General features: G+C 45.8%; 1 protein-coding gene across 5 annotated transcripts in view; it reads right to left on the bottom strand.

The window, feature by feature from the left end:
* Positions 1-975: 975 nt before the first annotated feature.
* The window catches only part of MEGF11 (multiple EGF like domains 11), a 486582-nt gene continuing 465225 nt past the window's right edge, over positions 976-22332 (bottom strand). For 2 of the 5 annotated variants that reach the window (XM_075896878.1, XM_075896880.1), the window contains 3 exons: positions 20127-20183; positions 4089-4295; positions 976-3641 (listed from right to left, as the gene is read on the bottom strand). In XM_075896878.1, the coding sequence (XP_075752993.1) occupies positions 3481-3641; positions 4089-4295; positions 20127-20183 (425 nt within the window). In that variant the 3' untranslated portion in view covers positions 976-3480. Of the gene's footprint in view, positions 3642-4088; positions 4296-5250; positions 5438-20126; positions 20184-22332 lie in introns of those variants that run through there. The other 3 variants (XR_012895692.1, XR_012895693.1, XM_075896882.1) reach the window with 2 other exon arrangements.

Here is a 22332-nt window from a genome sequence, read left to right as displayed (position 1 = left end):
AAAGGGTGCAGAATTAGGAGTTGTAGAGACTTCTGAGTATAGCTACCTTCAGCTGTTTTAAATCTGATGGATTTCCAGAGTTGAATAGTAAGGGGAGTTTGACAAAGAAGATTATACGTATGGCTTTAACAAGATTTTTGGGGGCAGAAATTTTGAATTGCAAACATTGAAAAAGGGCTCAGTTTAGTGGTTCACTATACTGCCATAGAGAGCACTTTAATTCTGTAGCTGCTGCTGCTGCTGCTGCATAGTTTACCTTGTAATTTACTGATCAGCATTAAGGCATATGATAGATTAGGCCCTGACACTGCAGTGTACAACATAGAGATGGGCTACAGTGAACTGGCTGAGGTCAGTGGCATTGAAGTCAATTTGTGGGTACACAGCTGTGTACAATAACGTATTACAGGATGGCAGCCTCTACTTACTACATAAAAAGCACCAGATAGGGGTATGCCCTTGCTCTTATGCATTTACAGCTGTGCGTAAGCTGGGTCAGTGTTTGACTGTACTGTTCTGGTGCTCCGGATGTTCCATTTTGCTCATGCACGTTTAACTGATGGGGAAGTAAGAGTTGCCAAGCAACTGATGAAAAGGTACTTACCAGTTACCAATAGTTTGCTTTAAAGCTAGGATGTGATTAGCCCCTGGCTCAGGAATTACGCTCTGATTTCATTTTGGGGTTGAGATGCCATCTCAGAACTGTTGAAATACACTCGTCAAGCTGCCCATTGGCTTGCATGCTGTCAGTTGTTTGGGTAGGCAAATGTAAGCCCTTTGTTAACCAGCCCTGTGATATGGGAAATGTTCATGCTTCTACCGTGGTCGAGGCTGCGACTGAGTAACATGGGAGAAGTCCACATTGAGAGAAACTGTTTATTTTGTACAAGGTAGAGCACCTTAGCACAGTGAACAAATATATTACAAATCTGTCTTGCTTTAAAAAAGTATTGCCATTTCAGTGTCTATTTTCTAAAGTAATGTACAAGAAGGTATTTTTTCGCTCCTGCTAAACTCTAAGCACATCGTTTCATTTGGCTTGGAAATCAAGCTTTGAAAAAAAAAAAATCAAGCATCTCACTGCGCTCTCAAGTCCCATCTCGTATTGTACAGAAACACAACATCTACATTGGTTAGGATTGCAGCTTAGACGGCTTGGGCTAGTGCTAGATGTGTGGTAAGTCTCTAACAGTAGCTTTACATAGTTAACTGCCTTTTTATTGATATTTCTGAGGTAAGTCTTTCTATATGCTACGTAAAATATATCCCTACATGGCCCTAATTAAAAAAAAACACTTGTCTAGTTACATCTTGAATAAGGCTTGTCTGGAAAGCAAAATTACTATTGCTGATCAATCATTTGCCTCCATGCATACATGCAGCATTCGTGTAAATAGTTATGTATTCCTTGCAACGTGAAAACCAGCTTCTTTATAACCCTCTGGGGAAAGATTTCTCTGGAGCGAATTCAGTTCAAACTGCAGCAGTTGCCTGCCCTTCCCCCTGCCCATGAAAAATTCCAGATTTTTTAATGGAGTACTGCCAGGGCTTGCCGGCTTGATAGTAGAGATGCACAAAGTACAGCAAAGGCTGGGTCACTATTAGTGCAGGCTTCTTTGCACTGCCCTGGCACTAGACCTCACTCCCAGTCTCCATAGCACATTCAGCTCCTGGCCTCTTGGCAAGTACCGTCAAGGGTTCAAAGTGCAAGGGGCTTTTCCACATGACAAACTCCTGTTTGCTAGGAACTAGACTAGCCCCCACCAGTTAACGTTGCGTAGGTCTGTCAACCACTAGTAATGGCTCTAGCTGGAGCCCGATTCCAGCCAGCGAGCTAGAAGTGAAAGGTTCTAAATCGTACTACCCATCCCGTAGGCCACTCTTTCCTGCATCAGTGTTTTTTACCAATCAATTCATGCTTTAACAAACTGATCTCAGTTGATTTTCTTTCTCTTATGGTTCCATCAGAACAGCAAAAGCGCAACAGACTTTATATTTAAGACGCAATCCATTTGCTACTCCCACAGTTGCTTAATAAAATTACATACTTAGAATCAATACTACTTCATGCTCAAGATATACAAGAAACTGCTTAATAGCACGTATTCTACTGTCTATGTCAAGAAGGGCTACAAAAAATAATCTGGGAGGCTTGTTCCAAAGCCATACCACAGGTGTACCTCTTAGCGATTATTCCACAAACAGCTGTTGAAAAAGGACATCTGGTCACAGCTCAGATTAATGACATTTCAGGTAGACTTTGTGATGGATAAAGTTGCACAGCATGGTAATGCAAATGAAATTAAAGTATTTATTAGCAATGGCATGTCATTAATTTAGCTATGATAGATTGGCTTGTAAAGATGACCTAGAAGCCACATGGTAGCTTAGAAACCATTGGGTTGGGTGCAGAACAGAAACAGGGTTAGATTTTTGAAACACTGACAGCAACTTAGCTACTGTAAATCTGCATAGCTCTGTTGAAGTCACTGAAGCTACATGCCAGATGACCGTCTGGGCCCCTGTAGCTAATAAAGTAGCATCTATACAAGGCCAAATAAAACACATCTACAATCAAAGGGTCCTACAGTTTGTTAAAAATGTATCTCTAAGCATCTGACTGCCAGATGCTAGGCCTGGTCAGCAGGGGATGGATCACTTGATTGCCCTTTTCTGTTCACTCCCTCTGCTGCATCTGCTGCTGGCCATTGTTGGACGTTCTTATATATGCTGGACATGAGACACACTGTTTAGATGAGTTCTATAGTTAAAGATCACTGGAGACGTGTGAAGATTTACATCGTGTAAAATGAGCATGAGGCACTGAGACTAACCACTGACTGTGTGCATGTAATATTTTTCTACTAAAATACTGCGGCAGCCTGTCTAGACAGGAACTTATTGCAAAACTAGTTACCAAGAATAAAACTGACATGTACACAACATGGATATGATGATAGCATGAGCCATGGTTTACAAACTATATCAGCTGCATTAGACAGCAGTCTTTCCTGGCGTGCTTGTTTGTTGAGTGTATCCTTTTCCATGATGTGTATGTAAAATAGACTCCAGCATCCTTTTAGACATGTTGTCTCTAACAGTAAAGGTCTCTCTAAGTGGGTGGTAGAAATGTACATCCGTAGCTCTAAGGACTTACAGTTGGGGGGTGGTTTTTACTTCACAGCTCAGCGAACTCTGCAGAGTCTTTGACTGGAATATATAAACTGCTTTCTGGAGTAACTATCCCAGCCAGATGGAGGTGTTGGTTCTTTAATTTTCTGTGATTGTTATAAAAAACATCTCTTTAAATATCATGCAGCAGCAGTTGGCCCAAATGGATGTTCTGGTAGGTTAGAATCCTTGTGTAATACTATTTCAAGTCACGTCAGTGTATTGCAAAACCAAAAAGGATTGTCTTCGTTTCTTTCGTATAGTCAGAGATAATGTTCGCAGCACATTGCGACAGCGAAGTGTATCCCTTTAAGATTGCTTGTCCCAAGATGCCCCATGGGTAGGGCTGTGTCTTACAGGGAGAAGGTCGTAATGACCAGGAATGTGGCTGTTCCTAGGCAGGTCATACGGATTCTGGCTGTAGTTAGCACTACGACCACGGGCTTCTTGGACCACACTGACAGTGGGCTCTGAAGATACAATGAAACATGGGTTACAATCACTAACAGGTGGCCAGCTCCGATTGTCAGAGCTTTATATGCTCATTTGAACACATGCATAAAAGCAAATCCTTTCCAAACTCTTTTTGCCACTGGGGGCTTTGTTCCAAGGGGACAGCAAAGAACACTTTCAAAGGATCTGCCTTTTCTTTTTTAATCTTGCAACTGGATTTGACACTCAAAACAGTTTAAAAACAAGCAAACATGCCGATGGGTTGGCTTCTTCTTTGATCCCAAGCTTGGGACCCTCGCTAGCAAAATCATTTCATTCCCCGTCCCATAAACCACAGTTGTCGCTTGATTCTGCCAAATCCCAAAGACTTCTGCCCCAATGGGAAACTCGAGAGAGAATACTACTCAAACTAATGTTTGCTTCTGTGGCGCTACGGAGCTTCTTTGGCAATCTAGGACACTTACCAACTTCATAGATATTTTTATTAGTCTTTGATGCGGTGGGCATTTGTGAATAGGGTGAATCCCTGTGAATGGGTGATTTCATTTCCACATAACTGCTCTCCGAGTGTTTACATGTCGAGATGGGTGGATCCTTAATGGTGGCATATGGGTTTTCACTGCTGTTCAGAGAACAGGTGCTTGAGCTGCAGACAGATTCTTTCATATACTCTGCAAGACAAGAACAGAGTAGGTTTCTTAGGTCTGATATGGACGTTGGCTACAACTGAACCTCTGCAGTGAGTGGGGAGAACTTTAATCCTTGAGCCATCTAGCACAAAAAGCCATCGCTTACACTTTTTGGGTACATCAGAAGCATTGCATCTATCAGTCATCCCTTTATCCAAACTCAGCCACAATCCATCTCCCCAACATTTAGTAGGAAAACCTCACTTTGTACCAAGGTGTTTTCTGTGAAAGGGTCTAATGCAGTTTGGTGACTTTTCCCAGCCCCCTCTCCCCCATACCCTTCAAGGATCCAAGTGCTAAAGTCACCCCTTCTTTAGATGCCCAGACCCAGGGAAACATGCACAGGTTTGCTCTGAGCCAGCTTTGAAAGTTGCCATTACTGTTGATATTTGGTATGCGAGAGGCGCTATGGGGTTAGTATCCTGAGTGGCAAAAAACATCAAATGCTGTATGCTTGAAAATTAATTTTTCCAGCAGCCCTAGAACTGCATCAATCAAAGTGGTTAGTGGTCCTCTGTCAGATGTAATTTCAGGGGCCATCCAGCACTGGAAGGGTTAGATTTCTTAATGTTTCCATCTGATAAAAAATCAGTAGGGGAGAGAGCCCTCGTCTCAAGAGAAATTCAGATTCTGCAGTGGGATGAAGCCCATCTTATGTCTCTTGGGTGGTGTTGTGGTGTTTTTTTGTTTTTTTTTTGGTGTGGATGCTGTAAACACTGGTCATTCCTTTCCCCCAGTACGAAATAAATACATCCGATTGTAAGTCAAGCAAAATTATAAAAGGAGAGAAAGGTTGGCATGAGATAAGGAAGCTACCAGGAACTATCCAATCCTGAAACTGGCTGCGAATTTTTGTGCCAGTCGTGCTATTAAAGAAAGAATAATAATAATAAAAAAGAGAAGAAATAAGTCTTAACATTGACTTTCAATAACGTGCCATTGCTGCTGTGTGCAGTCCTGCTGCCGGGCACTGCCATTAATTTAGAACTAGAGCGATGCAATGAAAGATGAGGCATTTTCTTGTGCTGGTTTACAGTACAAAGGCAGATCCTGGGATCTATGAAACACGCCCGGTGCAACGGTGGGACTTGCAAAATATCTGAATTCCCAGTTGCCCCCGCTGTCTAATATGGGAGACAAAAAGAGAAATTCAGGTTAAGAAATAAACAGACAACAAAAGACATCTCTTCCCCTTTACAAATATGTCTCTGCTATTTGTTTCCATTACTATGAAATACTTTGTCACTTGATAATTCCCTGTTCTGTTCATTCCCTCTGGGGCACCTGGCATTGGCCACTCTCAGACAGGACACTGAGCTGGATGGACCTTTAGCCTGACTCAGTGTGGCCGTTTATTGTGCAACTGACTCCACACAAGCTTCCGGGATGTGGTACCAGGAATTAGTGTGTATGTAGAGCCTACTATAAGCCCCCATCTGAGATAATGGATTCGGTGAACCAAAAAGTGTCACCTGATCCAGTGAGGTGCTGAGAGCTTTGGACTCCTACTGGAGGGGAATGAAAGGGCGCCTGGCATCTTTCAGGGTCAGCTGAGGTCAGCAAGGAGCCAGCTCTGTCACAGACCGTCTTGATGCAAACCCTTCTGGGAGAGTTTGCTCGCTGATTCAGCGCCTGACCCTCCCTGCGGTTGGGGCCAGCTAAGGAAATCTACCAGCGCTTTCCAGGAAGGTCGGGGGGTGTTTGAAACAGCTTGGATGGCCGTGTGTGCGCACAGCGGGGCCGACAGCCACCATGGGCCCTGGGGCAAGGTAGGTGAGGGGGTGTGGCTCTGTGCCCCAGGACAGGGCAGAGCCTTGAGTGGAAGGGCAGGGCCAAGGGCAGTCAGTCCATGATGAGTCCCCTTCCATCCCTCAGAGCCGTGAGAAGGGCAGCTGAGAGCTCCAGACCCGTATGAATCGCTAGGCCCTGGGTAATTGTCCCTTTTGTCCCTCCCCTGTCTGCAGGCCTGCTGCTGCACCTCCTTGACAGCATGACAAGGGCTCAGCTCCTCCAGGGCATTTAGCATCTAACTTCCACTGCCAACAGTGCATGTGTGGTGCTGGTAGCCCTTTGAGGATCTGAGCCAAGGTGCCGTCCTCTCCTCTCTGGCTGCTTGCTCCTCGTGCACAACTCTGGGGGTTCGAGGCGCATCCTCCTTTTGGAAGAGGCAGCTCTACCTGTGGAGTTCCCTCCACATGACGGTCTGGGAGTGGAGGGGTGACGAGCCTGTCTGATGCTTGGTTTCTGTGCTGGACGATGCTCTTAGCCTGACTGCAAAATTCTGGACCCCTCTACGCAGCATCTGCTCCTGAAATATTTTCTCTCTCCCATTTCAGTGCAAAACCCACCTGCCATAAATGAATCGCTTCCCCTATGCCAGCAAAATCAAGAATCTTACACTGGCAGAGATTAGCAGATGCCTCTTAACCCGTGCTACTGACCGTGAGACCCACACTGCATTTCCAAACTCAGAAAGCCCCCTCCTCCCCGAGGCCTGATCCCGCAAGCCTTACTCAGCCCACCAGCCCACTGGCTGTTGTTCGTTACTTGTGAGAGTAAGGGCAGGCAGCATCGATCGGTAGCAAGGAAGCCAACAGCAGAGCAATAGCAGTTCTAGGATCTTGCTTGGCAAAATGCACGTTACTTCTTTTGACCGCAAAAGCTGATTTTTTTTTAGTTATTTACAACTCTTCACTGAGCCCAGGTAACCCGCTAGAGTGAGTTTTGTATAAGCACCGGAGTCTTAGCTACAAGGGACTCTTATCACAGCGCTCAGTTCGTATCCCTGGGGTGAGAAGTGGGGCCAGACTAGCAGGGGAGCAAGGGGAGAATGGGCAGGCTAGTAGATCAGCAAGAAGAGACTTGGGGAGCATCCCCAGCAAGGCACCACAGACTAGCCCCACAAGGTGCGTATGTGAGGGATGCCCCTGGAGGAACCAGTACCAATATAGTGCATAGAACAATCAAATTAAGGCTTTTTAACAGTTACAGAACTACAGGTTTGGAAGGATGTAAAACGAAGCATCTTACATTGGTGTGAGGGTGGAGTTTCCCCATTGGCTACAAAAGTTACTGCAGATTTACACTGGTATAAATAGGAACAGAATTTGCTCCTCTGAATAAGAACCTGGTCCACCGTCCACCGAAATCAGCGGAAAACGCTCTTCAATGGGCAATGAATCATGCCCTAAAAGATCAAAGCTACCTGTTCACTCTGGCTGTGTCTAGAACGGCAAGTTTTTCCGCAAAAGCACCTGCTTTTGCGGAAAAACTTGCCAGCTGTCTACACCGGCCACTTGAATTTCTGCAAGAACACTGACGATCTCATGTAAGAGATCAGTGCTTCTTGCGGAAATACTATGCTGCTCCCATTCGGGCAAAAGTCCTTTTGCGCAAAAGGGCCAGTGTAGACAGCTCAGATTTGTTTTGTGCAAAAAACCCCGATCGCGAAAATGGCCATCGGGGCTTTTTTGCACAAAAGCGCGTCCAGATTGGCACGGACGCTTTTCCGCAAAAGCACTTTTTGCACAAAAGCGTCCGTGCCAATCTAGACGCTCTTTTCCGCAAATGCTTTTAACGGAAAACTTTTTCGTTAAAAGCATTTGCAGAAAATCATGCCGGTCCAGACATAGCCTCTGTGTTTGTGTTAACAAAGCTCTGTTGTGCAGACCTTAAAAAGCTGAGGGACAATACCCAAAGATTACAGCAATCATGCAAAGACATGGACCTCTCTAGAATGAAACGACCTGTTTGCGATACACATTGGGCCCAATTCTGCAGCCCGTACCAAGGCAAAACTCTCATTGACTTCAGTGGGAATTTTGTCTGAGTGAAGACTGCAGGGGGGGGGGGGGAGCGAGGGAGGGGAGGCTGATCTTATAAAAAGCTCAGTGCTCTCGGCTCTCATTGGGTTCACCTCAGTGAGGGAGGACAGTTTAGCACATCGGGGGACAAGCCCTGAGCTGGCAGGCCCAGGAATATTGCTTATGTTCCAGTCTAGCAAACGCTATCCTCAAGCGGCTCATAAATATTCATAGCAAAGGCTGTTCATTTTGCAAATGACCCTTCCCGCGGAATTGATGGACAGGCCCTTAATACAAATGGGCTATAAATTCTACGGACAGACACTGTTTAATCAAGTCAAATGAGAATGTAGCAAGCCTGCGTCCCTCCCGCTATTCACGCTGATGAATGGGCGTACCCAGGAGAGGGAAGACAGGAATCCACAGGGCCCTGCAGTTTGAGCATCAACAAAAGGTCAAAGCAAATGGAAACGATCACCTGCAGATTTCAAAAGCCCAAGAGACCACCAGCGAGAGTATCTCAAAGGCTTAGAGGCCCAGAAGGGACCCAGACGTGCGCAGAGATGGGGATTAAATTCCCATAAAGCAGATTCTGGCAAACCCATTTCAGCTACAACATTTCAAAACATTTAGTTCTAGTCTGCCTGGAGCAAGTAAACAACCGAACTGCTCTGGGTTGTTTCTTATTTGGAAACGTGCACGTTGAACTTGATCCAGCCAAATTCCCACCCTACAGTGCACGTGATCCAGTCCAGTCCAGCTCAGATATTTGTAGCTCCCAAATGAGGATTTACAAAGAACTGCTGCGAGAACTGTTAACTAAAGTGCAAGCAGGGCCTCAGAGCTGAGTAAATCAGAAGTAACTAGTGTAATGGATAGATTCATGCCATAAAGTAATAGCTGTGTCACTCGGGTCTGTAGATTCATTTAAACCATTCTGTGTCTGCATGCCTTTAGCAGTGGGCATGGCGAAGTAGCATCCCAAAGGGATGATTTCTGCTGACATTCATAGCCGTTACGTGCCGAAATAAAGAAACTCGACCCCTTGCTCTGAACAGGATAATTTATAGCGCCCAGCACGTATTTAGAAACATGGCTGCGCTTGGGAACCACTAACAGCTACGTACAATATGCACAAGAGATCAGTGAGTTTTAACTCTAAGGGGGCTGGAAGCAACTGTGCTATTTTTTTTACTAAAATGATTTGGGAGGAAAAAAATGTCTGCCATGAGGTGCTAAAGTTGTTCCAAGACCCATTTTAAATTAATTTTAACTCAAACAAATTGACTCATACATTTGCAGAAAATTCATTCTGTGCTCAACAAGCTAGTCTCGGGGCTTTTTGGGGGAGAGGGGGAAGGTCGCTAAGAACTGGTAAAAAATAATTTCCCATCCTTACAAAAAAAAAAAAATCAAGATTGAAAACAAATCTAGAATCCAAACAAAATGCCCCTCAAAATTCAACTTTTTGTGTGAAATGCAATTCGGAAAAACATTCCTTTGGGATTAATCCAAATACTTCTTTTTGATATGTCAGAAATGTGTCATTGTGATTTCAACCCTTTTATTTAATTTTTATCTATATAATAACGTAAAGTAAATGCCAACAAAATAATTTAGAAATAAAAAATCATGACAAAAATGTTCAATTATTTTTGTAAATGAAATTTGTCAAAATTGATACCATTTCATGAAAGAGTTCAGTTTTGTTAACCAACTGAACACCATTTTGATCAAACAATTCTGACCAGTTCTAGATATGTGGTATTTTTATAGTAACAAAGTGGTTGAATCCACTTTAACCACGAGATCACAAAGTTTGCGTTTATGTTTAATAAATGTAGTTAAATATAGGATGGAAGAATCCCAAGTACTGGTGCAGGCTGAGGACCGACTGACTAAGTAACAGTTCTGCAGAAATGGACTGAGGGATTACAGTGGATGAGAAGCTGGATCTGAGCCAACAGGTAGCCAAAAAGGCTAATGGCATACTGGGAGGAGCATTGCCAGCAGATCTAGGGAAGTGATTATTCCCCTTTATTCTGCACTGGGGAGGCCACATCTGGAGTACTGAGTCCAGTGTTGGCTCCCCCACTACAGTAAGGATGTGGACAAATTGGAGAGTCTAGCAGAAGGCAATGGAAATGATTAGGGGGCTGGAGCACATGACTTACAAGGAGAGGCTGAGGGATTTGGGTTTATTTAGTCTGCAGAAGAGAAGAGTGAGGGAGGATTTGATAGCAGCCTTCAACTGCCTGAGGGTGGGCTTCAAAGAGGATGGAGCCAGGCTGAGTTCAGTAGTGGCAGAATGAGGAGCAATGGTCTCAAGTTGCAATCCGGAAGGTCTAGGTTGGATATTAGGAAAAATTATTTCCCTAGGAGGGTGGTGAAGCACTGGGATGGGTTACGTAAGGAGGTGGTGGAATCTCCATCCCTAGAGGTTTTTAAGTCCTGGCTTGACAAAGCCCAGGCTGGGATGACTGAGTTGGGGTTGGTCCTGCTTTGGGCAGGGGATTGGACTCGATGACTCCTGAGGACTCTCCCAACCCTAATCTCCGATTCTACGAAACAGGACACAAACAGAAAACAGAGGAATGTCTGCTCTTCAGATATTAACCCAAGGCCAAGTTCCACAAACACTAAGGACTATGCCATAGAATGAGGTTTCATTTTTTTCTACTAACATCAGAATACGCTAGTCCCATCCACAAAGCAGCCTTCTTGCCCTTTTGTTATACAATTACTGAGTATCCTAGGAATATTATATCCTAGGAATAATGCCAAGACTTAGAACCTATAATCACATTTCAAGCACTATCCAAGAATCACCTGATAATAGGGCAAAAATACAATCTCCCTGGTATAATCAAAACTACAGAGGACACTCAGGGGCTGTGTCTAGACTGGCCAGTTTTTCCAGAAAATCAGCTGCTTTTCCGGAAAAACTTGCCAGCTGTCTACACTGGCCGCTTGAATTTCCGCAAAAGCACTGACTTCCTACTGTCTGAAATCAGTGCTGCTTGCGGAAATACTATGCTGCTCCCATTCGGGCAAAAGTCCCTTTTGTGCAAAACTTTTGCGCAAAAGGGCCAGTGTAGCCAGCTCAGATTTGTTTTGCGCAAAAAAGCCCCGATCGCGAAAATGGCGATCGGGGCTTTTTTGCACAAAAGCGCATCTAGATTGGCACGGACACTTTTCCGCAAAAGTGCTTTTGCGGAAAAGCGTCCATGCCAATTTAGATGCGCTTTTCTGAAAATGCTTTTAACGGAAAACTTTTCCGTTAAAAGCATTTACGGAAAATCATGCCAGTCTAGACGTAGCCTCAGTGTGTATCTAACAAGGTGCTTTCCCCCGACCTCGCACAACTCCACTGGTTTCTCTGAGTGCCATGTAATGGCTGCTGATCTGTGTGTGTTGGCACGGTAGTATGCTGCTTGTGGTGATGTGGTCCAGGATGATGGAAAGAGGTATAGATTCAGGCAGGAAACAGCGATTACAGTATCAAGGGAAGAATCTCTCCCATTGCTGCAGGTAAGTAGCAAGGACTGGGTGCTTTCTACTGTTTGGTAAGAACTGCTGGCCTTCCACTTGGATAGGACCATGCAATTTCAAAGCAAATTTGTGGATAGATCCCAGGGATACACAATTTCTGCTCAGAGACTATCAGGATGTCTGAGAGAGAGAGGGCAGGTGACCAACTGGATCAATTTTTCCTCAGGGCAGGAGGGTTCTAACCCCAAGAACCATGGAGGAACAACGTCCTGAGGCAGAGAACATCTGACGGGGAGCCAACCCACATCCTGTCAGAAGAAAACCAGTGGGCAGGAGCTTGAGCAGTAGATGGACACACAGGTAAAGGTACCAAGCTTGTCTCGGCCACGTTGGTTCTATAAAGAATAACCCTGGCCCATTTGTGTGATTTCGTTCCTCACAAAACATCTCAGAGAAGACCCTTCTTCCAGGCCAGAAGAGGCGTGTCTCCCAACGACCCCCTCTTGAGTAGACAAGAGGGCATTTCCTGTTTCTGCAGGTGGCAAAGAAATGGGGCCTATACATTGGCATATTCCCATCTGTGGCATATATTGTGGAAGATTTGAGAGTCTAGCTCCCCTCTGTCGTCCTGTAAGAAGCTTCTGTTGACAACGTTGGCTGTGGTGTTTTGCTGAGTGCGATGGCGCAGTCCCGTAACTCCCTGGTTCCAGCCCACATGGAAGGGGATCTTGCTCCTCCCTGCTTGCTGATTTAGAACATGCAGGACATACTGCCCATCATGAGGCAGGGGTTTCTGACCGCCTTGAGTTCCAACCAATTGATGTGGAGATGGGTTTCCTAAGTTGTCCATCTGCCCTCAGCCATGAGAGCAGAGATGAGCTCCCCCTCCCAACAGTGATGTACCTGTGTTAAGGTTAGCGATGGAGGAGGGCAATGGATGTTGAATTGGTCTTTCCAAACAGGTAGGTGCCGACGGTGGGACTGATCCTAATGGTACTGGACGAGGGTGTTTATGCCTTCCTTGTCTGGGGTATAAGGAACTGAAGTCCTGTCAAGAGCCATCTCTCCTTCGAGCTCTGGGGCCTTCCGGCTCCATCAGAACCAGAGGAGGAGTCCTGTGACTCCAGGGTACTGAGCTGGGAGATTGATGCTTTGGAGACTGTAGCTCTCCCAGAGGTTCTGGGCTTTTCGGGAGCAGGCTGCTTCAGATGAGAGTCCATTCTCCTGTTTTCTCAGAAGCCTCCAATGACCTCCTGTTCTTAGGGGACGTCTGCACCAAGGCAGAAGAGGAGCTGGATGCGTCTGCTTGGTGACATGTATGGGGGGAGGGTCTCCTGACCTGACTCAGACACTGGTCAGCGTGAGCGCCCCATCATTAACGGTCTGAATTTGGTCTCTCTGCTTCTTTCTTGCCTTAGACTTGAGGTCTAAGCAGAAACTGCACTTGTGGAAGACGTGGGGCTCCTCCCAAAAAAGGTCACCCTCAGAATGGGTGTTGCTCACAGGTACACACCCTGCTAGAAAGGCAAGGGTCCCAAGAAGCAAGAGGGTAGGAAAAAATCCTATCCTCTCACAAGCAACACTTACTAATGATAACTGCTACTAATCACTGACCATTCTAACTCATCTTAAAAGCTATAGGTCTAGTGCGACATCCTCAGGACCTGACCGGTGCTGAACCAGAGAATTTGCTGGATTGTGGGAGATCAGTATTGTCTAGCACAGTGTTTCTCAACCAGTGGTACACGTGCCCTTAGGGGTACTCGAGAGAAGTCTGGGGGGTGCGTCAACACAACTGAAATTTGGAGAAAACTGAATTTTTGTTTTAAGTTTTATAGCGCTTTATTATTTTTGTACTTTTTACACCCAAAAATTTCATCGCCCGCCTGGCTACGATTAAGTTGTTTAAACAAATGTGCTGCAATGGTAGAAAAAAAATTGTATGTCTGAAAACTGGTCTAGCAGCATTACCAGCAATTCCACTGCTTACTAGGCTCTTAGAAGGCATTTAGGGGTAAATTAGAGCTAAATAAAAGCACAGAACACTAAGAGCCAGGATTGGTGGCTGTAAACAAACTTGATGGGACCACAGGAAAATCAGCCACACCCATGATAAGTGGACATCTGGCTAGCTAAAATGATACCAGACCACAGATGTTGCCAGACCATGGATGTTGCCAGACTAGAGAGGTTCAACCTGGATAAGAATAAAAGTAGCTGGGATATGCTCAAAGCAGGCATGCTCGGGGTGCGTCTTAGGGTGAAACAGTAGAAGAATTGAAGGCAATTTATCCATCACCCCTATTTTGCCTTGGTGTCTAGCACGAGGAGGCATAGGACACAAATGCGGGCTGGACAGGCATTGCTAGTGGAAAAAAATCTCCCATTTAGGGCTTGAAAGGTGCAGGCACCCTGACAGGTGCCTATTTCAGCTAAGAAATAGAGTGGGGATGCAAAGGAGTTTATAAAGGGGACCCTTCAGGGTTCAAACACCAGCAGGCAAACTGGAAGACCCAGATATTGATTGCTTCTTAAAATCTCATGAATTTCTAAGGCGACCTCTTGACTTTTGGGGCCTTCCATCTCTGTTTCCTCTCTACAGGAAGGTGGCATCACACCAGATCCAGGGGCTCTAGCACCAAGGGGAGTTCCTTGGATAGCTCAAGAAATTAAGAGAGGTCAGAGCCTGCCTCAAAGGCAGATTTACTGCATTCCGAATGGAAGGGCACAGGAAAGGGACCGCTCGCTCGCTCTCTCTCTCTCGCCCCAGGAAGCTGCCTAGGCAAAGCCGAGAATAAAGCCCTGAACTGAAGGTCTGCGTCTCAGCAGCCAGCACAGAGGCCGTGTCCAGGCCCTTTTGCGTTGGAGGATGAACCGCGTCTGGCAGGCTGATTGTTTAGCTGCAGAGGCGCCTCGGCTACTTTGCCATGTGGGACCACAGCCTGGGTCTGTCCAGCCATAATCCCATCCATGCTGGCAAGGGCGTGCGGTGAGCAAGCCCAGTCTGCGCAAATCAGCAAAGTGGGTTTTTTTTTTTTCTGCTGGAGAGGTAATGTTCAAAGCCCAGAGTGGTTGATGCTGGCTTTGAAAAGCGTGAATCCCTCTGGTAGGTGCCGAACATGGAAAGACATCGGTCAGCCCCAAGGAATGACAAGCATGAAAGCAGTCCAGCTGCTGCTGAAAATCAGACTGAGTTCTTGCTGGACCACATGGAGCAACAATAAAAGCAGAGGTGTGGAAAGAACGTCAACGGCGTGGTGAACGGCAGAACGTAGCCAATAAGAAACACGGCGCTGCCCGGGCACTCCCCCCTGAAGAAGGTATCCGAGGAGACAAGCCATGCCAATGCCCATCTCCCGCACCCCAAACACAGAATGAGGGGATTGCAGAAACTGCAGGCTTTACGGAGGCAGGTGTCACTAGAAGCTGTTTTAAAGTTGACTCAGAGCAAAACCAGACGAAAGGGGAACGAGGGGAATGCAGCAGTGTCCCCAATAGAGCTAGCTGTGCCAACCACCTCCTTTGTATGGTCGCTGAGCCACCTGCTCGGTGCTGCCAGGCCGTGTGTGACTCTCTGAACTCACCCGCTGGGAATGAAGAATCGTTGAAAAAGGCAAAGTGGCTTTCTCTGTTTCGAAGCGACTGAGGCGGACAAAGGCAGCGCTAAGCGAGGAGACAAGCGGGGTCTAGCGGAGAGGGCCTGCCTCGGGAGTCCAGACCCTTCTCGTCTGTACCAGGGAGCAATCCATCCACCTCAAGTACGCCACTTCCTCTCTCTGCCTGCTTAAAGGGTCAAAGGCACCATTTCGGGAGGGCAGGATGGGCAGCAGCAGGGCATACCGGGAAGCTGCTTGCTGTTCTTCCCGGTCCCCTATCAGGGAGTGAGGGGAAACAACACAGTTTTCGTGAATTAATTCTCTGTTCCTCCCCTCACCAGCCAGGCGCGAGAGGCATGCGCATAAGCACTGTAGTTTCCTCTCGCTCCCTGAGAGTCAGAGGAACAGGAAAAAACACAAGCCGCCTCCTGGAACACATGGCTGCTCCCCCCTTCACTCCTGGCTCTCCGAAAATGGCACCCTTGTTCAGGCAGCGTGTCTGTATTGCTGTCAGCACCACTGGGTCCTGCCTGAGACGGGGACCTCTAGCTGCTGCTCTCACACAGACAATAACAAAAAGAACGTTATGTTCCTTATTTGGAAAGACAGAGGTTAGTGGCTTGATATTCTGAACCCTGCCCGGGTTAGTCATCCCATTGGTGGAAGACTTGGCGTGAGTAGGGTCGGCAGGACCAGGTGCTAGCATTTTGTGTCAATGTTTCTTTGCATTTCCTCTCTGGGTTTGAGCAGCGGTAGGGCAGCATGGGGCAATCTATCCCCCTGGATTTCCACCGCCAGGTGAATCCTTGCTGCAGCAGCATGTCTAAACATGTCTAGGTACAGAAATGCAAAAAGTTTTTCTCTGTGTGACTCTAACTGTCCTAGAACTGGGATGGTCTTATCCGAGTGACTCAGCTTTGCAGGCTTGCTCCCTCTCTCCAGGCAGAAGATGGTGAGAGTTTTGTACAGTTCAGTAGAACAAGTAGAACCTGCCCCCGCGCAGAATTGAACACACCCGATGTGTCACATGCTGTCTGCCACTAAAAGCACTTCCTGGATTAAAAGCAACTGCAGAGTATTGCTTACAGTCCTGTAGTTCTTCCTTCCCCTCCCTTTCCCATCTTATGCACCACCCTTCCACCCATCTGGGGCCCATCACCCCAGAAATCAGACTGCACTCTCAGTGGGATGCATACATTTCTGTTATTTAAATGCCTGGTCACTGCAGAAAGCCCGTTACTCCCAATACTTGATGGATGAATCAAATGAACCCTATGCAATTACTGAAAGTGTTCCAGGGAAAACATCATTACCAGGTTGATGTCTTGTGACACAGCACTGAGGCAATGTCTTCCCATGGGGGAAGATCGATGTTGCTGCGAACAATCTTCTGGAGTTTGATTTAGCGGGTCTAGTACAGACCCACTAAATCGAACTCAGAGGGTGCCCTTGTCAGTGGTCAGAACTCCTGCTCCTGTGAGTAAGGGAAGCCGACAGAAGCATTTGTTCTCGTCGGCATCCCACCGTGAGGACGGTAAGGAAACTCAAATTAAGGTATGTTGATTCCAGCTCTGTAATTAACATAGCTGCAGTTGTGTCTCTTAATTTGAACTTCCCCTTTAGAGTAGACCTGGCTTGCGGCTAATCTAAGAAGAGGGCCTGCACACAAACAATAAAACAGGGCACTCTTATACAACACCCACTCGAGTACAGCACAGCCCCTGGTGCTGTTTTTTCGCACGGGCAGTGTTCTTGTGAAAACACATCACACCCCCCTTTTGAAAAATCCATGTGGTGCTAACCTGCATCTGCAAACACTTCAATACCTTTGAAAAATCTGGCACCCAGCTCATCACGTAACAAGGTCGGTGCCAATCCGTCTGTAAGCATCAGTTGTGTCTCTTTATAGTGCGAGCAAGCAACTAACAAAGACTTTTACTTTTCTTGGCAGTAACAGAGTTTTTAGTGGACTGGACCACTTGCGGGTGTGAATTATGAACAGCACCAAGCAAAGTGAACAAACCATGTAGAGAAAAAATGCTAGAATCCTAAATAAATAATGAAATACATAACACTGGGGATAACCATCCAGAGCCCACTGTGGCTGCGTTTCTTTACCTATGTAGTCACATACATGTATCTCTCTGTCTATACATATTAGGAAGGGGCTTAGAAAGATTTCATTTTTAACAGCAAATGTTAATTTCACCATAAAGACAAGACACAAACCAAGGAAAAAATATTTGCATCAATGTTGTCGCTAGGCAAAGTAAGACGGCGGCTGCTTTAGAATTGATTAAAGTTCGATTTAAGGACTTTTTTGAGATGGGATATCGACAGTTTGTGCTTTAAAGCTTTAACTATTCAAATCTCAGGCTATGTCTACACTGCGGGGTTTTTGCGGGAGAGGAAATGCAAATTGAGTGCTCATTTGCATATCTTTTTCCGATCCTTTTTGTGGAAGAGGTTTTTGCAATAAAAAGCCCTGTGTAGACAGGGCCATTTGTCGGAAAAAAACCCTTTTGCACAAGATCCCGTATTCCTCAAAAAAATGAGTTTATAGGCTCTTGTGCAAAAGGGGTTTTTGCTGACAAATGGGTCCATCTACACAGGGCTTTTTATTGCAAAAACCTCTTCCGCAAAAAGGATCAGAAGAAGATATATAAATGAGCCTGGGAGATATGCAAATGAGTGCTCCATTTGCATTTCCTCTTCTGCAAAAAATCCGCAGTGTAGACATAGCCTCAGTGTCTCCTGTCATTAAGTACATGTTGCCTGGCCGCCCGTAATTATGAAAAATTAAATCCAGAAAAAAGCTTGAAAATGAGCATCATTACTATCCACTGAAATTATATAAAAAAATAAAATTCTGGCAGAGACAAGGTGTGTGAGATAACAAGGTGGGTGAGATGAAAGGGACAAGCTTTTGAGCTTATACACAACTTTCCTCCAGGTCTTCTCCAGACCAGCTATGACTTGTGTGGGTGCAAATTCAGACAGCATGTTTCCATCCTTACTGTCACTCCATAAAAATAAAGAGAGACTGATTTTAATTATTGTACAGTAGATTTTCTTTCTTTAGAAAATAAAGGGCTTTAACTGAATAGGGAAATTAGTCAAGTCACTGGCAGCATTACCAGTCAACGTAATAAGAAAAAACAAGAAGAAAACTAACATTTTTTCTCTTAGTATTTTGACAGATCATGTCTAATGGGGTTCCATGAAACTACTAACTATTCTCACTTAAGACAATGGCAGAAATCAATCTTTTCCTACATATTATATTAGTTATTTTTATAAAACAAACAATATTTTCATTCTCTAGACCTGCCTGAGGGCTCGTAATCCACTTTGCTGAGCTGATCATTGCCTTATGCATGTTTCTCACTCATGGGTCATCTATCAATTTAATTAAAGGGCCGGAGCCTGCAACCCTGACTCACGTAGGCAGTCCCATTTGGCGTGGTGTGACGACAGCTTGTACAAGTAAGGGTTGCAGGATAAAAACTCCAAAAGAATATTGTTGAAGGAGACCGTCCAATAGTTAGTTCCCCGCATTCTCAGATGGTGCAAACGGTGGTAGCGTCATGCCCGCTGAAATTCTGGCCCGATAAACCTGCATATTTCATAGGGATACTGAATCCTCCTGGTTTCACTTTCTGCACCAACCCCGCCATTCTTACTGGCCCAAAGGCTCACAGCAGTCAAGGCGAGTCTTGACTGGAGAAGGGTTGGAGTCAGGGCTCGCTGTGTGTGGAGTTCTCGCCTCCAGAACCGGAATGCCCTCCGGCACATGAGCAATGAAGCAGCCCAGGGCTTCCTGAATGATAAGGAACGCTGGGCTTGGGTCTGAGCCGTGCTCAGGCAGGTCCGGAGTGTGTGCTCCACCTTTCTGAGCTGTGCACTCAGCTCCGGGGCTGTTTAATTATTTAACCACTGCAGTGACTGATTACAATGACTCAGCGTGAAAGAGGAAGCCATTTCATCCCCAGCAGTGACCTAATTCCAGCCTGTTGCCTGAATTTTCTTTGTGTAGTGCACGCTGCTCACACAGAAGGCAGTTTATTTTATACAAGCAGAAGGTCTCCTGAAGAGCTTTACCATGCAATACATTCAGTGACCGTAGAGACTTAGTGGGCATAGGGACCAGCCAATACATGTTCAGCAATTGTGCTACAAAGTCTTGGCAGGAATACAGACTTGGGGTATGTCTACACTGCAAGGTTCTTTCGAAACAGTGACCACACTACAGGGAAGCTTCAAAATTAGTCCGAGGCCAGCTCCCCTAATGTGGGTGCGCTAGCTCAACTTAGAGCCCCAGGAGGCACTGGGGAGGAATAACTTGAGAACTGCCCTGGGTGAGGAGCTATTTCGACATAGCAGCAGTGGAGCGTCCCTTCCGAAACAACTTTTTTGGAAAAGGGCTTATTCCTCATGGAATGAGGTTTACAACGTCAGAAAAAGCCCTCCGTTATTTCAACTTTCTTTCGAAATGATGCAATTGCAGTGTGGACACTAGTATTGTTTTTCTGGAATAACAGCTGTTATTCCGGAAAAACGGTGCAGCGTAGATGCACCCTTAGGGTCTTCAGCTGTGCTAAAGGACCTTTAACTTCCACCTGGCTAGACACAACTCCTCCAAATGACAGTACCGATGGCAGTGCCGCATCGCTGCTAGTATTACACTGCAGCATCAGCTTGAGGTATTAGCCTCTGACCTCACGGGTCATACACTTCTGGCTCAGAGTCAAGAGGGCCACCAGATGAGCCAGGCAGGTATATTTTGTACAGCATCATTCTGTTGCTTTCTTTTCATATGCAACCATCTTTTGGGTGTTCAGGGTTCCTATCTCACCTCATCTACCATTCCCCTCCTCCTGTCAAACTCCTTGCTAGAGTCACTGCAGCATTCGATACTATACCTTTGAAGCTTTTTTCCATTATGTATGTGTTCTGACGTCTATCCATCCCACAAGCACCTGCATAAAAATGATATATAATGGAAAACAAATGAATATTGATGTAAATTGGAGTGCTTTGACTAATGTGTAGCATACATTCTTTCCCCTCTGTTCACCAGGGACTCTATTCTGGGACATGCGTAGGTGTGGGCTTAGCTTTAAATGGGTACTTGAGCCCCATTTTGACTTCAAACAGGACGTAAGCACATGCTTAAAGTTAAGCTCATACTTAGGAGTTTCTCTGAAGAGGAGTGCTTTCCTAAGTCAGGTCACTGCTTCTCACCAAGAGCAAACTGTCCTTCCCAAGGGCAGAAAAAAACAACCTGTGCTGATAAGCTCACTATTGAAACAACAAGTTTGTGTGTGTGCAACCAACCAACCCCTAAAACATAAACCCTCCAAACCAACCAGCACAACACTAGGGCTGTGTCTAGACTGGCAAGTTTTTCCGGAAAATCAGCCGCTTTTCCGGGAAAACTTGCCAGCTGTCTACACTGGCCACTTGAATTTCCGGAAAAGCACTGACGATCTACTGTAAAATCATCAGTGCTTTTCCAGAAAAACTATGCTGCTCCCGTTCGGGCAAAAGTCTTTTTCCGAAAGACTTTTGTGCAAAAGGGCCAGTGTAGACACCATAGTAGTGTTTTCTGCAAAAAAGCCCCGATCGTGAAAAAGGCGACCAGGGCTTTTTTGTGGAAAAGCGCGTCTAGATTGGCCACGGACGCTTTTCCGCAAAAAGTGCTTTTCCGGAAAAGTGTCCTGCCAATCTAGACGTGCTTTTCTGAAAATGCTTTTAACGGAAAAGTTTTCCGTTAAAAGCATTTCCGGAAAATCATGCCAGTCTAGACGTAGCCTAGAAGTTTCAGATTATGGACCAGATCATATTACAAGATAATTATGGGATGTTTCATTTGTGGATTTCAAAGTTATTTATTTGCTGGCTTTGCTTCAGAGATGTCGCACACATACTCTGTAGGCTAGTTACATGATTTTACTTTAAAAATCTGCACGTGATTTAGTAAATGGACAAGACAATTATCCTTCAGTGGCTACACAGCTGGCTTAAAGGACAGCCCTTTACAGTGAACTGCCAATTTCAAAGAAGTTTACCTATGAAATTTCACAGGAACGTGCTTGTGGGGGAGGGAATCGTAGTTGATTTTACTAATTGGGATTGCTTACAATCACACCAGACAAATAAGCAAGTTTAAGCAATCACTAAACATAGCTTCTTCTTTTTTAAAATGTCATAGTCGGGCGTTTCTTATAGGCTAACAGAAACAATGCAATTGCAGTTACAGAAACTGCACCCTCGCGATGGAACGTCTAAACTTCGCAATCGTGTAACCAAGCAATGTTGTTAGACAAGCTCTGTGAATTCGCTACTCAAGGATGCTCCTCGCCATTCATTCTGAAGTGTTGGTGGGGCTGTGCAGAGAAAAAAGAACACGCTCTCTCACCACCACCCCACCCCTCACAGCAGCAACCCGCAGTATCCACACAGCTCCCCTTGTTTTTCACTGCATAAATCACTGCTGCCCTTGTGTTTCTGACAGTCCAAAGCTGGCCTGGATTCACAACTGAGCCATCCCCGGGCAGCGCGCAGGAAAGGGAGCGGCAGGAGAAGGACAAAGGTGGCTCTGGACCTATCCCACCCAGTGCCGGATTATGCACAAGCTCAGTAAGATACAGGCCAGGGCTTCTGATTACGAGGGGCCTCTAAATACAGAAAAAAAGACTAGTGTTTGGTGGCCTCCTCATCTGTGTAAAGGTGCAGCTACAAAAAAACCCACCTTTATTATTTCTGTTTTATTGACCTTTCTGTTAGACTAATACACATTGTCGGTAATGCTACGGGGCCTCAAACCTGACATAGCTGCAGGGGTGGGGAACCTTTTTTGGTTCGGGGCTGACCCACGGAAAAATCAGTCGGGGGCTGCACACAAATGAGAATAACCCCTCCCCCTCCAAACCAACAAACACACACACACACCCCACTGACGTGGTCCCTGTCTAGAAAGAGAAAGATACTCCCCACGTTCCCCTCATTCACCAGAACCTGGGGGGGCCCCAGCTAACAGATTTTGTGTGCTCCAACCCCACAAGGAGATGGTAGGGGTACTGGAGTGACAGCACAAGCTCCCCAATGCTCGGGGTGGGGGAGCCC

This window comes from Pelodiscus sinensis, chromosome 14 (genome assembly GCF_049634645.1).
Source record: "Pelodiscus sinensis isolate JC-2024 chromosome 14, ASM4963464v1, whole genome shotgun sequence".
In the NCBI taxonomy this organism is placed as follows: domain Eukaryota; kingdom Metazoa; phylum Chordata; order Testudines; family Trionychidae; genus Pelodiscus; species Pelodiscus sinensis.
The sequence above is the reverse complement of the archived record's forward strand: the minus strand, read 5'-3'. Positions and strand labels throughout refer to the sequence as shown.